We start from the raw sequence: 23,634 nt of genomic DNA on the forward strand, positions 1-23,634 counted from the left end.
GTTTACATGAGTGGCATACTTTAGCTCAATGGCTACTACATCCCCCATTAATTTGCCAATTCTTTTCACAGAGATCACATTCATATGCTCAGGTAGCAACTTCTTGAGTTGTATCCAGAAACATTGGTGATTCCAATCTAGTTCCTTGTAAATGATTTATGTAAGGTAAACAAGTTCCTATGATATTCCATGGTCTGGTAACAAAGACTTTGTTCTTTGTGTCTTTATATTTGAACTTGAACACCATTATATTTTTGTCTATCTCCACCACTTTCACTTCATCCTCAGGTATAAAAGACCATGTGAATTTGATATGTTGTTCTACTGCTTTAAAACCCGTTGACCCTTCCTCCATTATAATCATTCCAATTAAATAGTTTTCCATTCTCATACCACCTCATTAATTAATTCTTCAGATAATTGATACGGCTCTTCAGTATCATTATTAAGATCTAGGGATGCTTGCTTGAATTTTTCTGCTAAGTCAATAACTTGTTCTTTATTTTCTACCGCCATAATGTTCTTGCGGTATGAGATTTTACTTGTTATTTGTACAACCTCCTTTTCTTGACTGATATAGTAGCAAAACGTCATTTTATTAGGGTTTTCTTTACCAATCAAAGATGATTCCATCAAATATTTTTGGATTGACCATATATTGTGGTTATAGTAATCCTCTCTATTTACAGAAACAATATATATGAGTAATAACCCGTAGAGAAATTTCAGGATTTTGTTACCCATCTTGAGACGACTTTTTTGAAATTAAAATTTCCTTATCTTTCGTCTTTTCTTGCAATGACCTTCATTCTGGTTGGCAATGGATCAGATCAGACTGAGTTGATGACTCTCACGATGCAGAAAAAATAGAGACACAATGGCTTCAAAAAACAACTTAGCTAACAGGGCAAACACTATAATCACAACTGCAAAATAGGTAAACGCCATTGAGGAGATAACAACCTGTAAACACATTGGGGAAAAGGGATTTAGTTGGTATTCATTGCAGAAACAAAGATAAACTTGGATTAAAATGAGTTCCAATAAGAAATCTGAAACTGAAATTGAAATAGTTTAAGCAAAAGGAATTAAACGAAGTATCATCTTGTTTTGAGAAAGAAAAGTTATAAATTGATGTTTAACAGATGCATAATATGAATAAGTTTTAAAAAATCATGGACATTGTGATTAAATTCAAGATACAACTAAGAGAAATGCAAAACTATTTTTACTGAGTTGATCTTTAACTGGATTCAGAGTATTTCATTACATAGATGAGTAGCAACAGTCTGTATTTATACAGTACTGTAACATACATTAACATACAATATCAATCTGTCATTAAGACTCACACGTGAGTACACTCGTGTGACAGAAATAGAAAATAAAGAAACACGTGATAAACACATGTTTTTAAAGCTGTAATCCTGTTATCCTTCACCACAAGATATCCTTAACCTTTACTACTTCATTCTTCAACTGTAGCTCTGTCTTTAGCCCCCTCAAGCTCATGGGTAGTGAAATAATCTTGAGCTTGGATCTAAGCACAATAAATCTAGGACCATGCGGTCCTTAGTGAATACATCAGTAATCTGATGCAGAGTGTGAACATAAAAAACATCAAGAGACTTAGACGGAACAAGTTCTTGAATGAAATGATAATCCATTTGAACATGTTTCATTCTAGAATGCATAACCGAATTGGATGCCAGAGATATATAGCTGACATTGTCACACTCTAGTTTTGGAATGACAAGTATAGGAAAATACAAATCATTCAAAACATAGCAAATCCACACCTCTTCAGCTGCGTTGTGAGCAAGTGTTCTATATTCAACCTCTGTACTTGACCTTGCAACTGTAGATTGCTTTTTAGAAGACCATGAGACAACATTTGAGCCTAAGAAAATACAATACCTCCATTAACCTTCTATCATCAATACTACATGCCCAATCAGCATCAGAAAATCCCAGAAGAAATGTGTCACCTTAGTGAAATGAAGACCATAATCCAAAGATCCTTTGATATATCTCGGTATTCTTTTAGCTGCAACTAGATACTCAGTTGTTGGATGTTGCATAAACTGACAAACTAAATTCACTACAAAAGCTATATCTGGTATGGTCCAATTTAGATATTGTAGAGCTCCTGCCAAAGATCTTGTTAGAGCATTACTCGATTGAACCCACAAGTTTTTCTATCTCAAGATTGTTGTCAATGTTAGATGATCAAAACTATATCTTGATTGTCTACTAAGTCAAGTCTTGGATTAGGTTAGAATTGTAGTTGAGTATCAGATATCACCCTTGAAAACTGAAGATCGATGAAGACATTTAGAGAACTTCTGTATCAGGTGTGTGGAGACTGAACCAATTCTATTTTACTCACTATACCGTCGTTCTATCTATTGAGACTATGTCATATGACTTATAATAGAATTACAAAGAAGAAGTTTCGAGTCAAGCTTGTCTTTTGAAAAATCTCAAAATATGATTTACCAATTAGATGTTCAAAAGTCCTTAACAATATTAGTTATATGAAATAATTTATAGAACAATTAAAAATTGTCCATGCAAATGATTATATCGCTTGGGAATGTTTCAAACATCATAAGAGAGAAATATGAGCTTAATAATATTTCTACTCAGGGTAGGTTGGCGAACCAGTTCTCAAACCATAGATATCTGAGATATAAAAATTCAGAAGGTTGGTGAACCAGTTTGCAAACTATAAGTTCAGTTGGGAACAGTTCACGAACTCGGTTGGCGAACCGTGGTGAACTGAATTCTATAAGTTGGATAAATAGCCTAGACGTTGACGAACCCGGTTCACGAACTGTGGTCAACTGAGTTCGGTAGTATAGTAGGTTTGGTGAACCCGGTTCACGAACTGTACCACCTTGACTCGTGAACAATCCTTGCGGTTCACGAACCGTTGTACCAACTGTCCTAGTTTATATTTTAGTATATGCCCAAAAACTTATTTTCGTAATATGTTTAACATTATTAGAACTCTCTTAAACACTTTTAAGACTTCATTGATTACTTAATCACTTATGTATATATATCATGATTAAATTCTTAGGTGTTTAAATGAACATCAAATAGATTTTAGTTGTTTGATTAGCTTGAGAAACCGAACAATCATTATACACGGTTCCGTAACCGAACCTATGTGTATACTCTTCTATTGTTATTTGAAGACCTAAAGTGTTTGCTTGATTCTCAAGTTATCTTAGATAATCTTGGTCTTTGGAAACTATAAATAGAGCTGCTCTTTCAACTGGGAAAATCAATCCCTGACACTTTGGGTCCTAGTTGATTCTAGAGTCGTCTTCTATTGACCTAGGTTTCCTATGTGGATCATTATTAGGTCTACGACTAAAAGACTCGGTTTGGGGATTCGTGAAGCCAAGTCCGACTATCTTTACCTTGATAGTTTGTGAATCCTGATCTTTATCGAGGTTCTCGTAATCTCTTTCAGGCAAGATAGATAAAAATCATAAAGTTTTTTGGTCTCAGATTTTGTGATTCCTCAAGATAAATATCTAAAAACTGATCTTAGTTGATCTTTTGAAGATTGTTTTTGAGGGGTAGTTAAGAATCTAGGCTGCTCTTCAGGTCGTAAGTTCCGGATTTGTGAGGTTTGCTAGCTTTGACTATTGCAAACAGATTTCCACACCTTGACCTTTGATCTAAATGGAAATCAAATATGCTTATATGTTAGAGGAAGATTGGTATCAAAAGTCTTCACTTCGGCTGAAGCAACTCTTAGGCTGTAAATGAAGTCAGCTTAGGGAATCAGGTGCACAAAACCTTACGAGGTTCAAGAGACGTAAGGAGCGCGAATGTAACCGAATCGCTTGGAGGGTGGGTTAGGTATCAACTACATTCCAGTCCTAAATCTGATAGTAGGCTAGTGTCTGTAGCGGCCTAATACATTTTGGTGTTCAATTTGGACGAGCTCCCAAAGTTTTTCTGCTATAGCGGTTTCCTTGTTAACAAAATTTCCGGTATCTTGTGTTTTTCCTTTTCCGCATTATATTGTTTATCTTTATAATTGAATTTACACAAGTTTATACTGTTCAATCTAAGTAGATACATCCGCTTAATTGTAATCGATTAAGAGACTAGTTTATTGTAGAATTTTTATCTTGAAAGATAAATAACAAGTTTAACCACTTGGCAGAATTCCGATTGAATTATTTGGGTACGACTAGATTGATCTTGGATATTGATTTTTTAGATCGTTCAAGTACTCTGCTTAAAAATCAGGTCCACGTACCTTATGTCTATATACATACTGATTGAGTATAGGTTGATATACAAAGGGAAAATTAAGAAATTGACCAGCTTCCGAGCATACAATTAATAAACCGGCCAGAATTTCAAATTCTTTTATAAAGTGGCCTTTCTGTTAGATTTTCCAACCGGATCCACCAAAATGGTCAACCACTTTGATTTAGTCAATTATCCCCGTCAAAATTACCACCATATCCTAAGTAACCCTAGATATCTCTTTACTGTGTCGACCCTATTTTCGTTTCAGAAAAAAAAAATCTCAAGCAGAGGAGAGCTGTAGTATGTAGAAGGAGGCGTAGTTGGTGAGCAGTTAGAAGATTTTTGAAGTTTTAAGAAATTAAGAGGAGAAGATCAATAGTACTATGTTTAGAAGATGTTTGAAGTTTTGGGAAGATATCGGAAATCAAAGGAGGAGAGCTGCAGAAAGTTCTTCCATCTTCTTCTTCAATTGAGTGGTTTTGATTTCTGATATAGGTTGGAAGTTTGGATTGTTTTGGAGTTTCTAATATTGTGAGAATTGAACGATCTACCACCAGCAGAACTTCTTTGTCTCAATTGTTTTTAATCTCTTGTAAGTTGGTAGTTATATATTTTTTTTTGACGATTTTGATGATTCATTAATTGATTCAATTTGAGACAATGGGTTTGTGTTAATTCATCTTATGCATGTTTGTTTGAATTTAATTTCAGGAATTAGGATTTTTGAATGTTAAATTGGGGATCCTCTCTTAATTAGGGTTCTTGAGAAATTTAGGGGTTTTATCATATATGAATTTCTTTTTACTAATTCAAGATGCGGATAGTTGTGTTTTTAATGAATTGATGATTCGAAATTTGCAATGATAAATTGACAGAGAGAGAATATCATAGCTTGATCAATTTTGGCAGAGAAAAGACAGGGAGAAGTGAATAAATTTCTCTGTCTTAGGTGATTGATGGATGATTTAGAGTTTATGTGGTAGGACTGTTGGTGATGTGTTAAGACTTAAGAGCTTTGGTTTATTAGGGTTCTTGATAATGATTCAATTTGGGGAAGAACACGTTACAGGAAGAAGAACATGAATCGCTCATGGTTTAACTAGGTAGTAACCTAGCTAGTCTCTTGGTACCGTTTAACTAGGTTCGACCGAGTTAGTTCAAAAGAGGGGTTAACATGTCTTTTCTTAAGTAGAGTAACGGACACATACACGGTTAACTGCAGTTACCCGTTTTTTAAAAAAAACGGGATGAAATTGTCAATATCGGCCACTTTATAAAAAGATTTGAAATAACTGCCAGTTTCTTAAATATATTACAAAAACATGGTCACTTTAGTAAAAAATCCATATACAAACTCTATATACATATTGTCAAGGACCATTCAGTTGGTCTACTTTCTATTGTATTATACATGTTGCCGGACGAAAAAGATAGGTGTATTTGCTATCCGTTGCGTTTTCAGATTTGTACTCTGTTGGATTGTCAAGAATCTCACCAGATATAACACTTAGTGTGAGAGCAGCTATCTCAAGCTTGTTTGTCAAGCCAAAACTATAAGTCTTGATTTCTAGTCTACTTATAGCTAAGTATCGGATTAGGATAGTAAGTGTATTTGAGCATTAGACTTCACGTCGTTCATATACTGAAGACGAAGAACTACTAAGGGGAGCTTGTGGAACTTCATCAACAAAAGGTAGATGGAGATTTGAACTCATCTATCACTCAAAAATCTATCCACTATATCTCCTATTTGGGACAAAATTTGTATAGCTATATAGACTTCAATTATACACATTTGATATTTCGAGCTGAGTTTAACTCGCTTACATATTTCTCGAAATATGTGTTGGTAAGCTTTCGCTTTAACCAAGTTCATCTTATATTCTTGAGGAAAGTCAAAAGATGATCATGTGAAAATCGCCTTGCAACATCTTACATGATTTGTGTGAGACAGTCATTTGATGTGGACTCGAAATATTTCGTATTGATCATCGATCACTTGAAAATTGCTTTGAAGCTAATAGTTTGTGTGAGCCATCTATTTTCGTCTTCTAAGAATGTTTCAATGATTGAAATGGGGGTTTAGAACAAATCACCATGATTGGATATAACACAGTATGCGCACTTGTATGCTAACTGTTGCAAGTTATTCCAAGTCCGGGAACCATAGTATGCATACCCGTGTGCGTACTGGTTGGTTAATGAAAGTCCGAGAACTTAGTATGCATACTCGTATGCATACCGGCGTGAGTTTTAAGTTCCAGAAATTCAACTCAGTTTGGAAGGTATGCGTTCCCGTTCACATACTGGCGAACCCAAACTTAGTCCGGCCACTTAGATATGCGTACCCATTTGCATACTTGAGTATTTTATGTTCTAAAATTGATTTGTTCATGAACTAATACATTTATATAATAAAGAATGCAATCTTTTGCAAACTGTGGCTATAATGTTCATGAATTGATTCGAGTGAATCAAAATCGATTTTGCTTAAATTGTGTCTTGTATACTTCTATGAGAATATAAAAAGTTGAACAACTCTAGAACTAGTTTCATTTGAGTCATATGAACTAGTTATGGTTAAGATGAATATGGTTGATATGAAAGTGTTCATGTGGATAACTTCGGTTAACTATTGTTCAGCCAACTAGGTGTACACGTGATGAGTGCTAAAAAGTGCATATTTCTATATATTTTTCTTGGCATTTAACTCATCTTTTGTGCATTAATTCTACATTTTATCCCATATTCTGTATTTTCTTTGTTTTCAAGAATAAATATTTTTATTAATTAATTTTGCATTTTTAGGTAATAAATAAAGTTTGGATGAATAGCGGAGCGGAAAAGAGCAGAAAAGCGGTGAAAAGACGGGAGGAATTACACAAGGAAGCCGCGAAGAATGTTGTGCACAAGACCAAAAGGCTAGAAGTGGGCTTGAAGAGGAAGAATTGTTCTTAAAGAAGATATGGGCTTGGCACACCCAAGGCCCAAAACCCTCACTCAAACCCATTTCCAATATCCATACCCGCCTTCATCTTCAGCCATCAGATTGGATCATCTCAGCATCCAACGGTCGCATCATCTTCGTGCATCGAAATCTGAAGCTCCTGTAAAACACTATAGCACCTAACTCCATCTTGAGCCGTCAGTTTCGTTGTACTTCCGCATCCAACGGTCGCTTTAAGCTTCCTTCCATCTCGCCGTTAGATCGATCCATCACCTCCACATCCAATGGCTCAGCTTCGCTGGACATCGAATTGGCTACACCCGCTTCACACTGTAACAACCTACACCTATACCCATCGCCAAACACTCCCCTCCTTCTTTCCATCGAACCCATCTTCTTCCTCCCACTCCCTCTGCAACTACTCCACTGCCACCACCAACTCCGTCTGCACCTTCCATACCGCCACCACCTTCATCATATCACTCTAACAACCAACACCCATCACTCTATCTACCTATTACATCAACCTCTCGATCTTTTTCTCTCTGAAACCCTAGTTTTAGGGGTTGATGAAATAGGTTAGGTTAAAGATGAAATTGGAAGCAACAGGAGATGTAGGAGACGCACAAGAGGGATGGGTCGAAATCAAAATCAAATTTCAGAGAGTTGGTATGATTTAATTTCGATTTAGGTGAAACCCTAATTTTTGGGGATTTTGATATTTTTATGTTGCAACTATAAATAGGGATGTGTGGGTGTTGTAGAAGGATGCCTGGACTAGCCAGTGCACCACCAAGAGGACTGGACTAGCCAGTTCCTCAATTGTTCATGTTCTGTTTTTGATTCACTTTCAAATTCAGTTTTATTTTCACATATTCATCATGTTTTAATTTATCACTTGCTAAGGTTGAGATGAAGCTTCCATGCTAATGCTAGTTGGTTAATGTGTAGACAATGTTCTTGTGTTCTGAAACTGTGTAGGACAGTTATAATTTAAGCATTTCATCACATTGCTCTCACATTGTATGTCAAGCATACATTGTAGTTAGGATAACCCTGTGATTGATGGTGCTGCAGCTCATGATTAATGTTTATTGTTCAAACCTTCGACTAGTTGTGCTCTAATCAGACAGTTAGTGCTATGGAAGAACATTTTAGCTGTAATTAGATTATCCTTTAGGAAGGTTTAATCATCTAAGTGGCTTATCTGCGGGTAGTTGCAGTGTGAGAGCCCCAATTACTACAAGGACTAGACTTAACTTAGTGACCCTAAATCCTTCTCTTAAAACCACCTCTTTGATAAGCAGCAGGCTCGAACCTCCACTGCTATCTAGATAGTTAGCTGAGGCTAGAATCTCACTAATATCTAAACAAGGGGCAAGAACATGAGTTAGCATTGAAAATTGACTTAGCATAGGTTAGAGGTGGAATCAAAAGCCTTAGTGATTAATCCTAAAGTCACTGTTTCTTTCCCTCACTGCCTCACTGCAACTGTTTTACTTTGTTTCTTTGGCTCTTTACTTCACTGCCTTAGGCTCATTGCCTTTGTCCCTTTGCTTCACTGTCACTAGCTCAGAACTATCTAGGAAACTTCAACTCACACACACCTTGTCTCTGTGGATCGACCCGTATTTGCATTGTTCTACACCTCGACACTGTGCACTTGCGGTATTAGTTTGTGACTCTTTTAGAGATCCACCAAGTTTTTGGCGCCGCTGCCGGGGACTTGGCATTGTGTGGTTGCTGTTTTTCCTTGCTTTCTTTCACTTGCATATCTTGCATTTAGTATAATCATTTAGCTCATCATAACTTGCATTTTCATCTTTGCATAATTTTTCATCTTTGCATCATTTTCCCTTGCTGTTCTTAACAACTTCTGTTGTTTTTCTTTCCTTGCTCATTTGCTTGCTGTTGCTCTTAGCTTGCAGCTGCACTTGCATCATTTGCTGTTTACATTCCATTCTTGCTGTTTGCATCTTCATCTAGTTGTTTGCTTGCTGTTCTTGCACAGCGTCCGAGCATCTTCTTGCCTGTTGCTTTAGTGCACTGCTGTGAACTGCTTAGCCCATTTGCACCTTTGTTGCTGAATCTACCCCTGGTGCTGCTGCTGCTTGCACTGCCTCTGCTGTTGCTGGTGAACTGGTGGAACTGAGGCAGTTACTTTCCCCTGTTGCTGCCTGTTGCTGCTAACTGCTGCTGCCTTCTGCACCTGTTGCTGTGCTGCTAAGGCTGAAACTTGCTGAACCAAAGCTGCAGCTAGAACCCAAGCTCAACTGGGCTGCTGATTTGTACCAAGCCCAACTGGGCTGTAAGCTGCAGAAAGAGAGGAAATTGAACCAAGCCCAACTGGGCCTTGAGTGTTGAAGCCAAAGCTTAGGATGATCCAAAGCCCAACTGGGCTTTTGCAACCAAACTGAACAGCTGGGCTGTGCTTCAAAGGTAAGCCTAAACCCATTAAGAGAACCAAACCTGTGGGCTTCCATTTTTAATTTGTGGGCATGTAATAATTATTTTAATTTTATTTCTTTCTTTATTTGGGATTGTAATAATTTTAGTTTTATTTTTATTTTCTTTTTTTGTGGGTTTGTAATAATTAGTTTTATTTTTATTTCTTTCTTTATTTGGGCTTGTAATTTAGTTGTTTGTTAGGCTTGTAGTTTCTTAATAGTGGGCTTGCTCTAAACTTAACTTTTTGGATTTTGGGCTTGCCTCTTTTGTGAACCAAACTTAACTAAATTTTGGGTTAAAAAAAAAAAAAAAAAAAGAATTTGCTTCTAATTTCAAAAACCAAATTTTTGCTCCCCATCTTTAAAAACCAAAATGGGCTTTGCCCCTTGCCTTTAAAAACCAAATTTTCATCAACCAAATAGTGGGCTTTGTGTCACACTAGTTTCCTTTTTTTTCAAATATGGGCCAACCTCGTGCTCTCCATGAATACATGTATCCCACAATAAAAATTCCATTATCATGTATTGTCTTACCTCAAACCAATAACCCTTTTAAAATAAATGCAAGCATGATACAAATACTTCCTATATTTCGAGGGTTCGATTCTGAGAATCCCTATACTCATGTAAGAGAGTTTGAACAAATTTGTCGGACTATGCAACCTGATCATATGTCCGAAGACTCTCTGAAATTGCGTTTGTTTACATTTTCTCTAAAGGAAAGGGCCAAAACATGGTTGTACGGTTTGAGACCACAATCAATCAACACTTGGGACCAACTCACAGATCTATTTTTCAAAAAATTCTTTCCACATCATAGGACCATCGCTATTCGTCAAAGTATCAATTGTTTTGTCCAATTGGATGAGGAAACTGTTTTTCACTATTTTTAACGTTTTAATGATTTGTTGAGCGAATGTCCGCACCATGGATTTGAGAAGTGGAGACTTGTCGTCATCCTCTATGAGGGACTAGACTTTAAATCTCGAACCATGGTTGAGTCTATGTGTAATGGTAAATTTATTGATAAATCTGTGGATGATGCATGGAAATTTTTAGCTGAAATTGCAGAGAAAACCCATCAATGGGAATCTGTTAGGGAAACAGGGACAACGCCACATGGTATGAGTCACCCCCATGAGTTAGAGTCTTATTCTTGTGATAGCTCCGACCTTAGGATTGAAAATTATCCTAGATTGCAAAATCCCTATCATGATGATGATGATGATTATGATGTTATGTTAGAAGAACATGTCTATACTGAAAATGTTATGGAACCTTTGGGTTCAAATACATTAGGCTTCTCTGCCTCGACCTTCATGAATGATGTTTCTTCTAGTATTCCATATACATGCGATGTTGATACTGATTTTGAGCATGTGCATCTGTCCTATGAAGATGACTTAGGTAATATAGAATCTTCTGTTGACACTAATATGCATGAAAATATAATTGTTGTGTCTGATTCTCTACCTGGATCACGTTGTGATGTTTCCACTGATTTGCCGATGCATGAGAATAATTCTTCTGATGATGTTGATGATTCTGATTTGTGTGAGCATGGTGAGCATGTTGTGACACTTGTAGAAGACTTAGGAGATGTTGATGTGATTAATAATGATGTGCCTATCTTCCTACATAAGTCACAATCTGATGGCCTTCCACCCAACCTAGATTTGGTTTGTACCCATATTGTCAAACCGACTTTTCTGAGAGTCCCTAACCTAGGTTTGGAACTGTGTGCTTCCCAATTCCTTTTGGACTATTTTGCATCTAAGTATAATATCTTTGAGGAGCCACAGTTGTAATTAGCATGTTTGCCCGTCCCTAGCAAAGTTCATTTCGAGCTAGACCTTGTGCATGATGAACCCCCAAAACTGCGAGATTTTGTATCCAAAATTTTATCTGTTGAAACATCCAGGTTTGGGGGTAGCTCATTTTTTTTCACAGCTTCACTTGCATGCATATCATATTATTATTGTGTGAAGATGTTGAAATGTCTACATTTCGTCTTTTGGGTTGATCCTCAACTCTTTAGACTGTATGTATATAGTGAATTGTTTGTATATAATCCGGTAGGTAATGTTTAGTGGAATCATATGTTTCTTGTATATATTGTGTTAACCCAATGTGAATTCAGTTGAGTTACTGTTGGGTTTTGCCTTGAATAATGGAGTTCAAAACTTGCTTTCGCCAATATCTGGTAATCTCTTTCCTTTTTCTACACTTAGCATCGTTCTCATGGTATGTGTTATAATCATGTTTATCTTTTGAAACATTGAGGACAATGTTTAGTTTAGGTTTGGGGGTGAAAAGTAGATACTTTGATAACATGCTATAATCGAAAAATAGAACTCATTCTTTTTGAAAAAAAAAAAAATGAAAAAAATAAAAAAAAAATGAAAAAAAAATGAAAAATATAAAAATCGAGCTCATTTACCTTGAAATGTTGACTCTTGTGCAAATATGTATTATTAGGATTCTTAGTCTAGATATTTAGGCACCCTGATTCTAGCACAATTCACATGTGATAAGAAACTTGCACGCGCACGATCTACCAATACATGTATAGCCTCGATCTTCAAGGTGTTTGATAGGAAGTTAGATTGCCAATCACTTTAGAATACTGAATGAGACTTGACTAGCTTGTTCTTTGGTTGGCTGGGATAGAAGTTGGAGGATACGTTAAGAAAAGCAACCATAGAATTTGACCGGATGCATTCGATAAGGGCCACCTCTTGCTAAGAGTCATGTAATTATGTTTTTCTTTTTGTTCATGTATCAAAAGTGTCACTATGTTGTAAAGATCAAAGTTATTTCTTCAAAAAAAAAAAAAATCAAAAAAAAAAAAAAAAAAAGAGAAAAAAAAAAGAGAAAAAAAAAAGAGAAAAAAATAAATAAAAAATATTCAATCAAGTATTTATTTATTCCATGTTTTGTCATGTTAAAGACAATATTCTCTCTTGTTCCAAAAATAAAAGAGAGTAATCAATGTAAATAAGAGTCATGTACAGAGTCATCTTTTTGTTGTAAATAGTCTTGTAATAAGCAAGGAGGGTGCAGCCATCGATGTATAACGCGGGTAAACTGAAACATCACCAACTCATTGGGTGAACATTCACAATTCTCGTAAAGCCGGACAGCTAGCTTGGCTTAGAATTCGGTTCTTAGCCTAAAAACTATCTCTTGGTGATTAGTAGTCATAACTTCAGGTCATTCTAGACACATGTGTAGATACACTTTACACTCTTATCACATGTATTTTTTTTGTTATCAGTGCTAGGATTGTGCCTTAGATAGCTAGATTGACATCTCCATTTTGCTGTGAGCTTCTACTGTCTTGCACATGTCACATTTCATGGAATATGAGCTTATATTTTGGCCTAGAACTTTGTAGGTACGTTCTAAGCAAACCTTCACGAGACTTCACTCGTCCACTAGGGACACTTAGTGGTTTAAAAGACTTATTGCATTCGCTAAATGCAATCGAGAGACCAGCGACAGTGGTATAGGTAGGATTTCCTTAGTTTTGTTTTACTTGAGGACAAGTAAAATTCAGGTTTGAGGGTATTTGATGAGTGCTAAAAAGTGCATATTTCTATATATTTTTCTTGGCATTTAACTCATCTTTTGTGCATTAATTCTACATTTTATCCCATATTCTGTATTTTCTTTGTTTTCAAGAATAAATATTTTTATTAATTAATTTTGCATTTTTAGGTAATAAATAAAGTTTGGATGAATAGCGGAGCGGAAAAGAGCAGAAAAGCGGTGAAAAGCCGGGAGGAATTACACAAGGAAGCCGCGAAGAATGTTGTGCACAAGACCAAAAGGCTAGAAGTGGGCTTGAAGAGGAAGAATTGTTCTTAAAGAAGATATGGGCTTGGCACACCCAAGGCCCAAAACCCTCACCCAAACCCATTTCCAATATCCATACCCGCCTTCATCTTCAGCCATCAGATTGGATCATCTCAGCATCCAACGGTCGCATCATCTTCGTGCATCGAAATCTGAAGCTCCTGTCAAACACTATAGCACCTAACTCCATCTTGAGCCGTCAGTTTCGTTGTACTTCCGCATCCAACGGTCGCTTTAAGCTTCCTTCCATCTCGCCGTTAGATCGATCCATCACCTCCACATCCAATGGCTCAGCTTCGCTGGACATCGAATTGGCTACACCCGCTTCACACTGTAACAACCTACACCTATACCCATCGCCAAACACTCCCCTCCTTCTTTCCATCGAACCCATCTTCTTCCTCCCACTCCCTCTGCAACTACTCCACTGCCACCACCAACTCCGTCTGCACCTTCCATACCGCCACCATCTTCATCATATCACTCTAACAACCAACACCCATCACTCTATCTACCTATTACATCAACCTCTCGATCTTTTTCTCTCTGAAACCCTAGTTTTAGGGGTTGATGAAATAGGTTAGGTTAAAGATGAAATTGGAAGCAACAGGAGATGTAGGAGACGCACAAGAGGGATGGGTCGAAATCAAAATCAAATTTCAGAGAGTTGGTATGATTTAATTTCGATTTAGGTGAAACCCTAATTTTTGGGGATTTTGATATTCTTATGTTGCAACTATAAATAGGGATGTGTGGGTGTTGTAGAAGGATGCCTGGACTAGCCAGTGCACCACCAAGAGGACTGGACTAGCCAGTTCCTCAATTGTTCATGTTCTGTTTTTGATTCACTTTCAAATTCAGTTTTATTTTCACATATTCATCATGTTTTAATTTATCACTTGCTAAGGTTGAGATGAAGATTCCATGCTAATGCTAGTTGGTTAATGTGTAGACAATGTTCTTGTGTTCTGAAACTGTGTAGGACAGTTATAATTTAAGCATTTCATCACATTGCTCTCACATTGTATGTCAAGCATACATTGTAGTTAGGATTACCCTGTGATTGATGGTGTTGCAGCTCATGATTAATGTTTATTGTTCAAACCTTCGACTAGTTGTGCTCTAATCAGACAGTTAGTGCTATGGAAGAACATTTTAGCTGTAATTAGATTATCCTTTAGGAAGGTTTAATCATCTAAGTGGCTTATCTGCGGGTAGTTGCAGTGTGAGAGCCCCAATTACTACAAGGACTAGACTTAACTTAGTGACCCTAAATCCTTCTCTTAAAACCACCTTTTTGATAAGCAGCAGGCTCGAACCTCCACTGCTATCTAGATAGTTAGCTGAGGCTAGAATCTCACTAATATCTAAACAAGGGGCAAGAACATGAGTTAGCATTGAAAATTGACTTAGCATAGGTTAGAGGTGGAATCAAAAGCCTTAGTGATTAATCCTAAAGTCACTGTTTCTTTCCCTCACTGCCTCACTGCAACTGTTTTACTTTGTTTCTTTGGCTCTTTACTTCACTGCCTTAGGCTCATTGCCTTTGTCCCTTTGCTTCACTGTCACTAGCTCAGAACTATCTAGGAAACTTCAACTCACACACACCTTGTCTCTGTGGATCGACCCGTATTTGCATTGTTCTACACCTCGACACCGTGCACTTGCGGTATTAGTTTGTGACTCTTTTAGAGAGCCACCAAGTTTTTGGCGCCGCTGCCGGGGACTTGGCATTGTGTGGTTGCTGTTTTTCCTTGCTTTCTTTCACTTGCATATCTTGCATTTAGTATAATCATTTAGCTCATCATAACTTGCATTTTCATCTTTGCATAATTTTTCATCTTTGCATCATTTTCCCTTGCTGTTCTTAACAACTTCTGTTGTTTTTCTTTCCTTGCTCATTTGCTTGCTGTTGCTCTTAGCTTGCAGCTGCACTTGCATCATTTGCTGTTTACATTGCATTCTTGCTGTTTGCATCTTCATCTAGTTGTTTGCTTGCTGTTCTTGCACAGCATCAGAGCATCTTCTTGCCTGTTTCTTTAGTGCACTGCTGTGAACTGCTTAGCCCATTTGCACCTTTGTTGCTGAATCTGCCCCTGGTGCTGCTGCTGCTTGCACTGCCTCTGCTGTTGCTGGTGAACTGGTGGAACTGAGGCAGTTACTTTCCCCTGTTGCTGCTTGTTCCTGCTAACTGCTGCTGCCTTTTGGGAAACCTAATCCCCACACCTCCTGTGTGATACTAGTTGCGACTAGAGTCGATTTTCCTTTAACCTAGGTTTTTCCTAAAACCATTATAGGCTAACGACTTAAAGACTTCACTGGGATTCTGAAGCCAGACTAAAACTATATTCTCTATAGTTGCGTGTTCTGATCTTGTTGTTTTCTATCGTGATTGAGTACTATCTTCTCTAAGATTTGATCGAGATTTAATCTCCAACAAGCAAGATGAAAAGTAGTACAAACATCTTCATCTTATCTTTTGTGATTCCACCATATCTTGTTTCGCTATCATACGATTAAAATTATTGTGATGTGATTGATATTACTAGGATGTTCTTCGGGAATATAAGTCTGGTGTATCAATTGGTTCCTGTTCACCTTGATTTATCAAAAGACGGAACAAAACTCATAAGTATATCTGTGGGAGATAGATTTATCTATTCAATAGAATTTTCTGTGTGAGACAGATTGGTTTATGAAGTCTTCAACTTTGGGTCGTAGCAACTCTTAGTTGTGGGTGAGATCAGCTAAGGGAATCAAGCGCGCAGAATCTGGCGTGGTTCTAGAGGCGTAAGGAACACGACTGTACCTTGATCAGTGTGAGATTGGTTAGGACTCAACTACATTCCAGTCTGAAGTTAACTTGGAGTAGGCTAATGTATGTAGCGGCTTAATACAATGTGGTGTTCAAATATGGACTAGGTCCTGGGGTTTTTCTGCATTTGCGGTTTCCTTGTTAACAAAATTTCTGGTGTCTGTGTTATTTCTTTTCCGTGTTATATTTGTTTATATAATTGAAATATCACAGGGTGTGCATACGTTCAATCAATTGTGAATACAACCTTTGGTTATTGATTAAATTGATTGACACTTGAATATTGGTTTTTGATACCGTCCAAGTTATTTCTTATATTCAATCGGGCTCGCAAATTCCTATTTGTTTGAGTGCAGATTGAATTGAGAAATAGAGATACAACTATTGGATATACTTTTCTTAAGATTGAATCTGACTGTCTAGTTGATTCTCTTGAAAGTATATTGGAGTTAGTCCATAGAGATTGCTAAGCGAAATGTTGGGTGTGGTAATTAGACCCCCGCTTTTTCACTTAGTTTGGTAGATACATAAATTGGAATTTGACATGTTTTGCTCCTTTCATTTGGTGTTATTGGAGAAGATCAACAACATATTTTTTTTGAGTAAGATACAGAGAATATGGAGTTATGTGAACTTCAAGACCGAGGAAGTAATGAAAATCTCCTAAATCCTTCAAAGAAAAATTCTCTTGCAATTTAGAAATAACCAGTTGAAGAAAGATGGAGTTAGAACCAGTGAGCAGTATGCCATCAACATATACGTAATCCACTGTCAGATGAGAACCATCCTTGTGAACGAAAAGAGAAGGATTAGCTGATAAATTGAAAAATGCAGGTATTTCAAAGCATTACTGAGCTTATCATACCAAAATTTGGGTGCTTGTTTAAGTCCATATATGGATTTATGAAGGAGACAAACATGATCTGGTTTAGCAGGATTCACAAAACCAGGAGGCTGAAACATATAAACTTCTTCTTGTAAGTCTCTATGAAAAATGCATTGCTTACATCAATTTCATGCATTTTCCAGTTGAACTGAACATCCATAGAGAGTATAATTATGATAGTGGTTGGCTTAGCTGCAGGACTAAAAGTTTCCTCAAAATCCAATCCTTGTTGTTGATGAAAACCAGCCACTAATCTGGCCTTGTATCTATCTATACTCCCATCTACATTATATTTAACTCTAAATACCTATTTGCAACCAATTTGGGAAGCATCAGGTGGTACTAAAGACCATGTACGTGCTTGCATTAGAGCATTATACTCTGAAATAGAAGAAAGTCTCCACACCTTTTCCTTGTTTGCAGCTGCAATACTTTTTGGAACATGACACACAAAAGTAGTCTCTAGAGGATGTTTTGTAGCAAAATAAGAGTTTGGTGTAAAGACACCATTTTTACCCCTAGTAGTCATGCAATAATTATTTTTGATAAGAGGAATGGAAATGGAAGGAACTAAAGGCAGAGTAGAAGATGCAGAAAAAATATAAGTTGAAGGAGAGGATATTAAAGCTACGGATGATTTTTTTTTTAAACGAGGTAATGGATGATTAGTACTTGAAATAGATGAGATGAGGTCTTTGTAAGGAAAAGCATTCTCATTAAAAGACACATGTCTAAGGATACAACGGTTCCTGATTGTGGCTCTAAGCATCTTTATCCTTTATGATGTAAACTATAACAAAGAAAGATATAAAGTTTAATTCTAGGTTCTAATTTGTTTGAAGTATATGGTTTCAACCATGGAAAACAGGCACAACAGAAAACTTTCATAAAATTATAACCTGATTGTTTATGAAACAAAGTTGCAAAAGAAGAGCTGAAGTCAAGAAATCTAACTGGGAGTCTATTTATCAGATAGTTAGCAGTTTGAATAGTATTTAGAAAACTTACAAGACCATAAAGGTTTATCCTGAATAAGAGATTTAATGTCTAAAATAAAACTGTGATTCAACCAATGAATACCAAGAAGTAACTCATTAACTGATCTATAAGAAGGTCGATATCTGACTCAAAAATTACTTTATTCAAATCTAATGATATAGCCTGAAAGATAGCTTGCTTTAAGGCCATACATTCCAGCTGCTCCACTTCATGTTCCTTTACCAACTCTCCATCAACATGCTTCCCTCTAACTCCGAAACATGCACCTATAAAGTCATGAATAGTTAGTCCAAGTCTAGCTTTATTTGTTTCTTTTTTAAAACTTTATTTTCATATAATCCTCTTCTGGAGAATCCCAGCAATTATTTTGCAATTGCAGAGCGCTATTCTCTTATATTACCGATGAGAAAGAAAGTGAACAACATTGATCAGTAAGCATTTTAATCCTTTCAATAGTAGTAGTTCTGCTAGGTTTTTGATTTTGGAAAATGACAGAACAACGATAAAAACTCAGATCCTTCCAATAATAGTAGTAGTTCTGCTAGGTCTTTCCGTAACATCCAAGTAGTAATCATCATTGGATAAAGGTTATACTCAGATTGATGAGCAGAAATATTTCTAGAAGAAGTACCTGTAGAAAACCAGCTTATAACCCAGTTAAGAAAAGAAGAATGGTCGGAAATAACATTAAAGACTATAACATTAACACCTAACCAAACTGACCTAGCATATATGATTAAGTGCTCAGTCGTTTCCAATGAGGCATTACATAAACTACATGGAGCTCGATGTCATGCTTTTATCTACCTAGTTGGTCCCCATTAGAAACGACGTCTCTAAGGTATTTCCAGATGTAAAGTTTTCTTCAATGGGAAAGTTTAGTTTTCAATAAAGGTGAAAATTCCATACACTATTTTGCACCTGTTTCTTGATAAGGGGCACGCATTAATTCCGTGTCTTGGTAAATTGCTGTATACGGAACGGATATGAGCCGGAGTTGAGTCAACTACTTGTCTAAAACGGGCCTCCTATCACAATCTTTTCACGCCAGTCCGTGACCATATACAGTGAAATCAAACCCGTGAATATCGTATGCCCAAATCATGTCACCACACCACGTGTCAGATTGAGTGAAAATGAACTAGCTAGAACAGCATCAATCTTAAATGTCAGCAACATTTTGCTCATTTGGAGGAGCACATGTGATGAACATACGAAGTGTTGTTGAGATTGTAGTGGTGGAAATTGTTGATTATACCTTAAAAAGAGAACAAGACTTATAAATCAATCACTATAACCTGAAGACCACTCTAGAACTCTTCTTCAGGTTCAAAGTTTAAAGCTTGAATGAACTACAACTCCACATCTCACAAATTACAACCTTAAAAATTACTACTACCCAGTGCGTACATTGTTGGCTATTTGGGTCTAAGCTCACCCAAACTTCCCGATTCAATAATGCAAAACCCATTGTGCATACTCCGGAATCGACATGATAAGGTGGTTAAGTGGCCCAAAAATAATATTGAGAAATCTTTCAAGTTGTAGTCCATATAATTGTGATTGTGATGCAGTTCCTTTTGTTTGGTCATGGCCAGGACATAACACGAACTATTTGTCTGTCTAGGTTAGGGCAGCAACAAAAGTTTGGAATCCTTCCACCCGTGACTGCTTTAATATATTGCATTGCTGCTATTTGTATTCATGTCTGTCTATATCTACCATACATTCATCACTACCAACCTCTCTCTCATTCTATATATGTCAACAAAATCAGGAACTAAAATACATGAATGAGTCACGAGAACCAAAATCCTTTCCAGTCAAACCACATCCACACAAGTCCCCTCCCTCCCTACTTCTTCTATTCTCATTTTTCATCACCTCCATTATATCCTCCTTCACCTCCTCCTTCACCACACGCCTAAACAGCATAATGCAGCACTGTTTATGTTGCAAAGTGTTCTCTTTCACGGACGTTGAAGTAGTTGTTTGTATGTATCGACATACGTATATTAAACTATATAAATGTGCATGATTATACAAGATGTTGCAATCACAAATACCAACAAAATACTTCCATACATCAATATCTAATAATTACTTAAAGATCTTAGAGATAGTATCAACACTTCAGTTGGCGTCAAAACTAGCCGGGGTACGTACACCCTATGAGGCTATGACCGGTAAAAATGCTCTGGGAGTAATTTTTGGACAATCCTTCTTGGGATCATGAACTGGTCGGTCACTCATTCACACAATTTCTTAGTACTAACATGTAAAGTTTCATTAAAGTGAATCACAAGTTGTTCAGTTCACTTTCGAACAAAAAAGAGTAAATGCACGAGAGAAATCATGAGGAACATCTCTGAAGTTTGAAGTTTGAACCACATATCCAAGCGAACAAACATTAAATGCAATAAAGGAACACTGAAACATTTGAAGCTGCAGCGAGAGAGACTTCCAAAACTTGATCACAAGGTTCTAGTAATTCTTTTGTGGACAATGATTTGTAGATCAACCAAATTGTGACAAGTGTTTACTCTTTGTATCAGAAAGAAACTTTTTGAATAACTATAAATATACTTCACTTTCAATTGGCTACACTTAACTTAAAGCAATACAAATTACAAAGTTAACCCCTTCCCGTCTCTCTACTTCTACCCTTTCTTTGTTTTCCTTTGCTCTCCACTGTTGGTTATCATTTTCAACAGCATTGAGAAGCTGCATTTGGATTTTTTCTACTTAAAAGACTAGTAATAAGTGTTTTGAGTGTGGGTTTAGTGCCAAAATTCATTACATTTTCTTCAACATTGCCAAATTATTGAGCTGATCAGTTCTTCTTTTCAATGGAAATACATAACAGGTTGTTGTTCTTCATTTGGATTATCATACTTTTTATATCAATCAGCTGTTTGAGTTATAATGTGGAAGGAAGATTTCATTATCATAAGAAGCACAAAAATGTTCAAGACGTGGACATTGAAATTGGTGTGTTTCCGTCCCCTGCTGACGCTCCTACTAGTCCGGACGAGCCTGGTGATAACTCGAACAATTCCTCTTCGGATCCTTGTATTTTCAATGTAATGTCTTATGGAGCTGTAGGAGACGGAACAACTAACGACCGGGACGCATTCGTGGCGGCATGGAAAGATGCTTGTGATGTTGAATCCGGGGTTGTTTTGGTTCCTAGTGGTTATGTCTTTTCAATCACATCCACGATATTTTCAGGCCCTTGCAAACCTGGATTTGTTTTCCAAGTAAGCTCAAACCATTTCTCCAAGTTCCTGAAAGCAAATCCTTTCGCCTATTTTCTTTTGTTTCTATCAATTTTTAGTTTGCTTAAAATGTTTAATTTTGTTTGGGTTGGTTAGGTGGATGGAGTTCTTATGCCACCAGACGGACCTGATTGCTGGCCGAAATCCGACAGTGCGAGGCAATGGCTTGTGTTCTATAGAGTAGATGGAATGACTTTTACAGGAAGGGGAACCGTTGAAGGGAATGGACAACAATGGTGGGAGCTTCCCTGCAAACCTCACAGGGTAATTTCAAGAACCCTCATTCATTTTTCCGCAACCTTTTCCTGGACTTCCGGTTTTAATGTTACTTATTTCTTACTTTAAAATGAATTGCAGGGTCCTAATGGAACGACATTACCCGGCCCTTGCGACAGCCCAGCTGTAAGTGACAGCTTAATCGAAGACTCGATCATCTTAATGAGTTTATGTGCATAATGCTAAATGATACTAATTTCATTCTTTGTTGTTTTCAGTTAATCAGGTTTTTCATGAGCTCTAATTTGATGGTCGGTGACCTAACAATTCAAAACAGTCCTCAGTTCCACATGATATTCCAAGGTTGCAATGGCGTACGAATTGAGAGATTGTCCATACTTTCACCCGCCCTTAGTCCTAATACAGATGGAATCCACATTTCTGATTCAAGTTCTGTCGGCGTATACAATTCCCTCATTGCAAACGGTAAAATCGATACTGTCCCTTGTAGACATTTTCTCAATCTTAGCATTTGCGTAACTTCATTTTTTGTGTTGAACAGGTGACGATTGCATTTCGATCGGACCAGGTAGTACAGACATCGATATACAGAACGTCACTTGTGGACCTAGTCATGGTATCAGGTATCTGCAAGCCATCCGTCTTCAACTTATGTCTAATTTCATTAAGCTTGTTTTCTAATAAGTATGTAACTTTTCTGAAACTAATCAGCTGAAGTTCTTATTTTTCTTGCAGCATTGGAAGTCTAGGGGTACACAACTCGCAAGCCTGCGTTTCGAACATAACAGTAAGAGATTCAGTTATAAGAAACTCGGACAACGGAGTAAGAATCAAGACATGGCAAGGGGGAATGGGTTCAGTAACAAATATAAACTTTGAAAACATTGAAATGGAGAATGTAAGAAACTGCATTATCATAGACCAATACTACTGTTTCACAAAAGGTTGTCACAATCAAACTTCGGCCGTATTCGTAAACGGCGTTTCATATAAAAACATAAAGGGAACGTACGATGTTAGAAGCCCACCTATACATTTTGCCTGCAGCGACTCTGTCGCGTGTACGAATATAACACTTTCTGAAGTCGAACTCTTTCCTTCATTGGGTGAAATGGTGGATGAACCATTTTGCTGGAATGCTTATGGAAATTTAGAAACTCTCACGATTCCTCCTATTGGATGTTTACAAGAAGGAGAACCACAATCGATCTCCGAAAGTATGACCACCGGATGTTCATAAAAATTTATTACCAGTTCCCTCAAATAAAGATATGGGTATTATGTGATCGGAGGAGCTCCTGTCGTGATACATTGTTCATTTCAGGCTCCCTAGATTGTTTGTTTGTTTGTTATGTGGTTAGGCATCATCCCTTTTGGGGTTCTATTTTTAATTTCCCTCTTAGTGTGATGTATTTTAGAAAAGATTGGCCTAATGTTGCATCGTCATAATAATAATAGTACCTTCATTTGTGAAGCTTGTAAGTTGTAACCTTGTTGTGGATTTTATTTGTACCATTTGTGAAATCTTTTATTTAATTGTGGATTTTTCTCTGTATTCTCATACTTGTACCTTGTAACACATTGTGAAAAGAAGTACTACTAAATTTGGATTTTCTTTGCCCACTGGATTATGAGTCTATGAGCATGACCAGTCATAGATTAAAGAGGGGTTAGCAAATCCCGCCTTATAGAAGGGTCACTTTTGCTTGGTACTACCCCCTACAGGGTCACTTTTGCTTGGTACTAACCCCTTGGTACTAATCAGCTAGGAATACTCATGCTTTAAAAAAAAAAAAAACACCTAGGAATACTCGAGAGGTCACGAGTTCAACTTCCCACCATCGACATTTCAAACAAAAAAATCTCCCGCAAATTTGATTACCAGC

At 37.0% G+C, this 23,634-nt stretch overlaps 1 protein-coding gene across 1 annotated transcript; it reads left to right on the forward strand.

Moving 5' to 3' along the window:
* The first annotated feature begins 20,861 nt into the window (after window positions 1–20,861).
* Window positions 20,862–23,303, forward strand: LOC113333307 (polygalacturonase At1g48100-like). The gene is made up of 6 exons (XM_026579820.1): window positions 20,862–21,493; window positions 21,608–21,775; window positions 21,869–21,913; window positions 22,006–22,213; window positions 22,290–22,371; window positions 22,484–23,303. Exons 1-6 carry the CDS (start codon window positions 21,083–21,085, stop codon window positions 22,986–22,988), a joined length of 1,419 nt encoding a protein of 472 aa, XP_026435605.1. The 5' UTR covers window positions 20,862–21,082; the 3' UTR covers window positions 22,989–23,303.
* The last annotated feature ends 331 nt before the right edge of the window (window positions 23,304–23,634 follow it).

Source organism: Papaver somniferum, unplaced genomic scaffold, assembly GCF_003573695.1.
Source record: "Papaver somniferum cultivar HN1 unplaced genomic scaffold, ASM357369v1 unplaced-scaffold_132, whole genome shotgun sequence".
NCBI lineage: Eukaryota > Viridiplantae > Streptophyta > Magnoliopsida > Ranunculales > Papaveraceae > Papaver > Papaver somniferum.

Bases quoted from the DNA above. Each gene is read 5' to 3' on its own strand.
- LOC113333307 (XM_026579820.1), top strand. From the start codon at position 21,083: ATGGAAATACATAACAGGTTGTTGTTCTTCATTTGGATTATCATACTT. The intron at 21,914-22,005 runs GTAAGTGACAGC...TGTTGTTTTCAG, and splicing joins GCCCTTGCGACAGCCCAGCT to TTAATCAGGTTTTTCATGAG. The intron at 22,372-22,483 runs GTATCTGCAAGC...TTTTTCTTGCAG, and splicing joins GGACCTAGTCATGGTATCAG to CATTGGAAGTCTAGGGGTAC.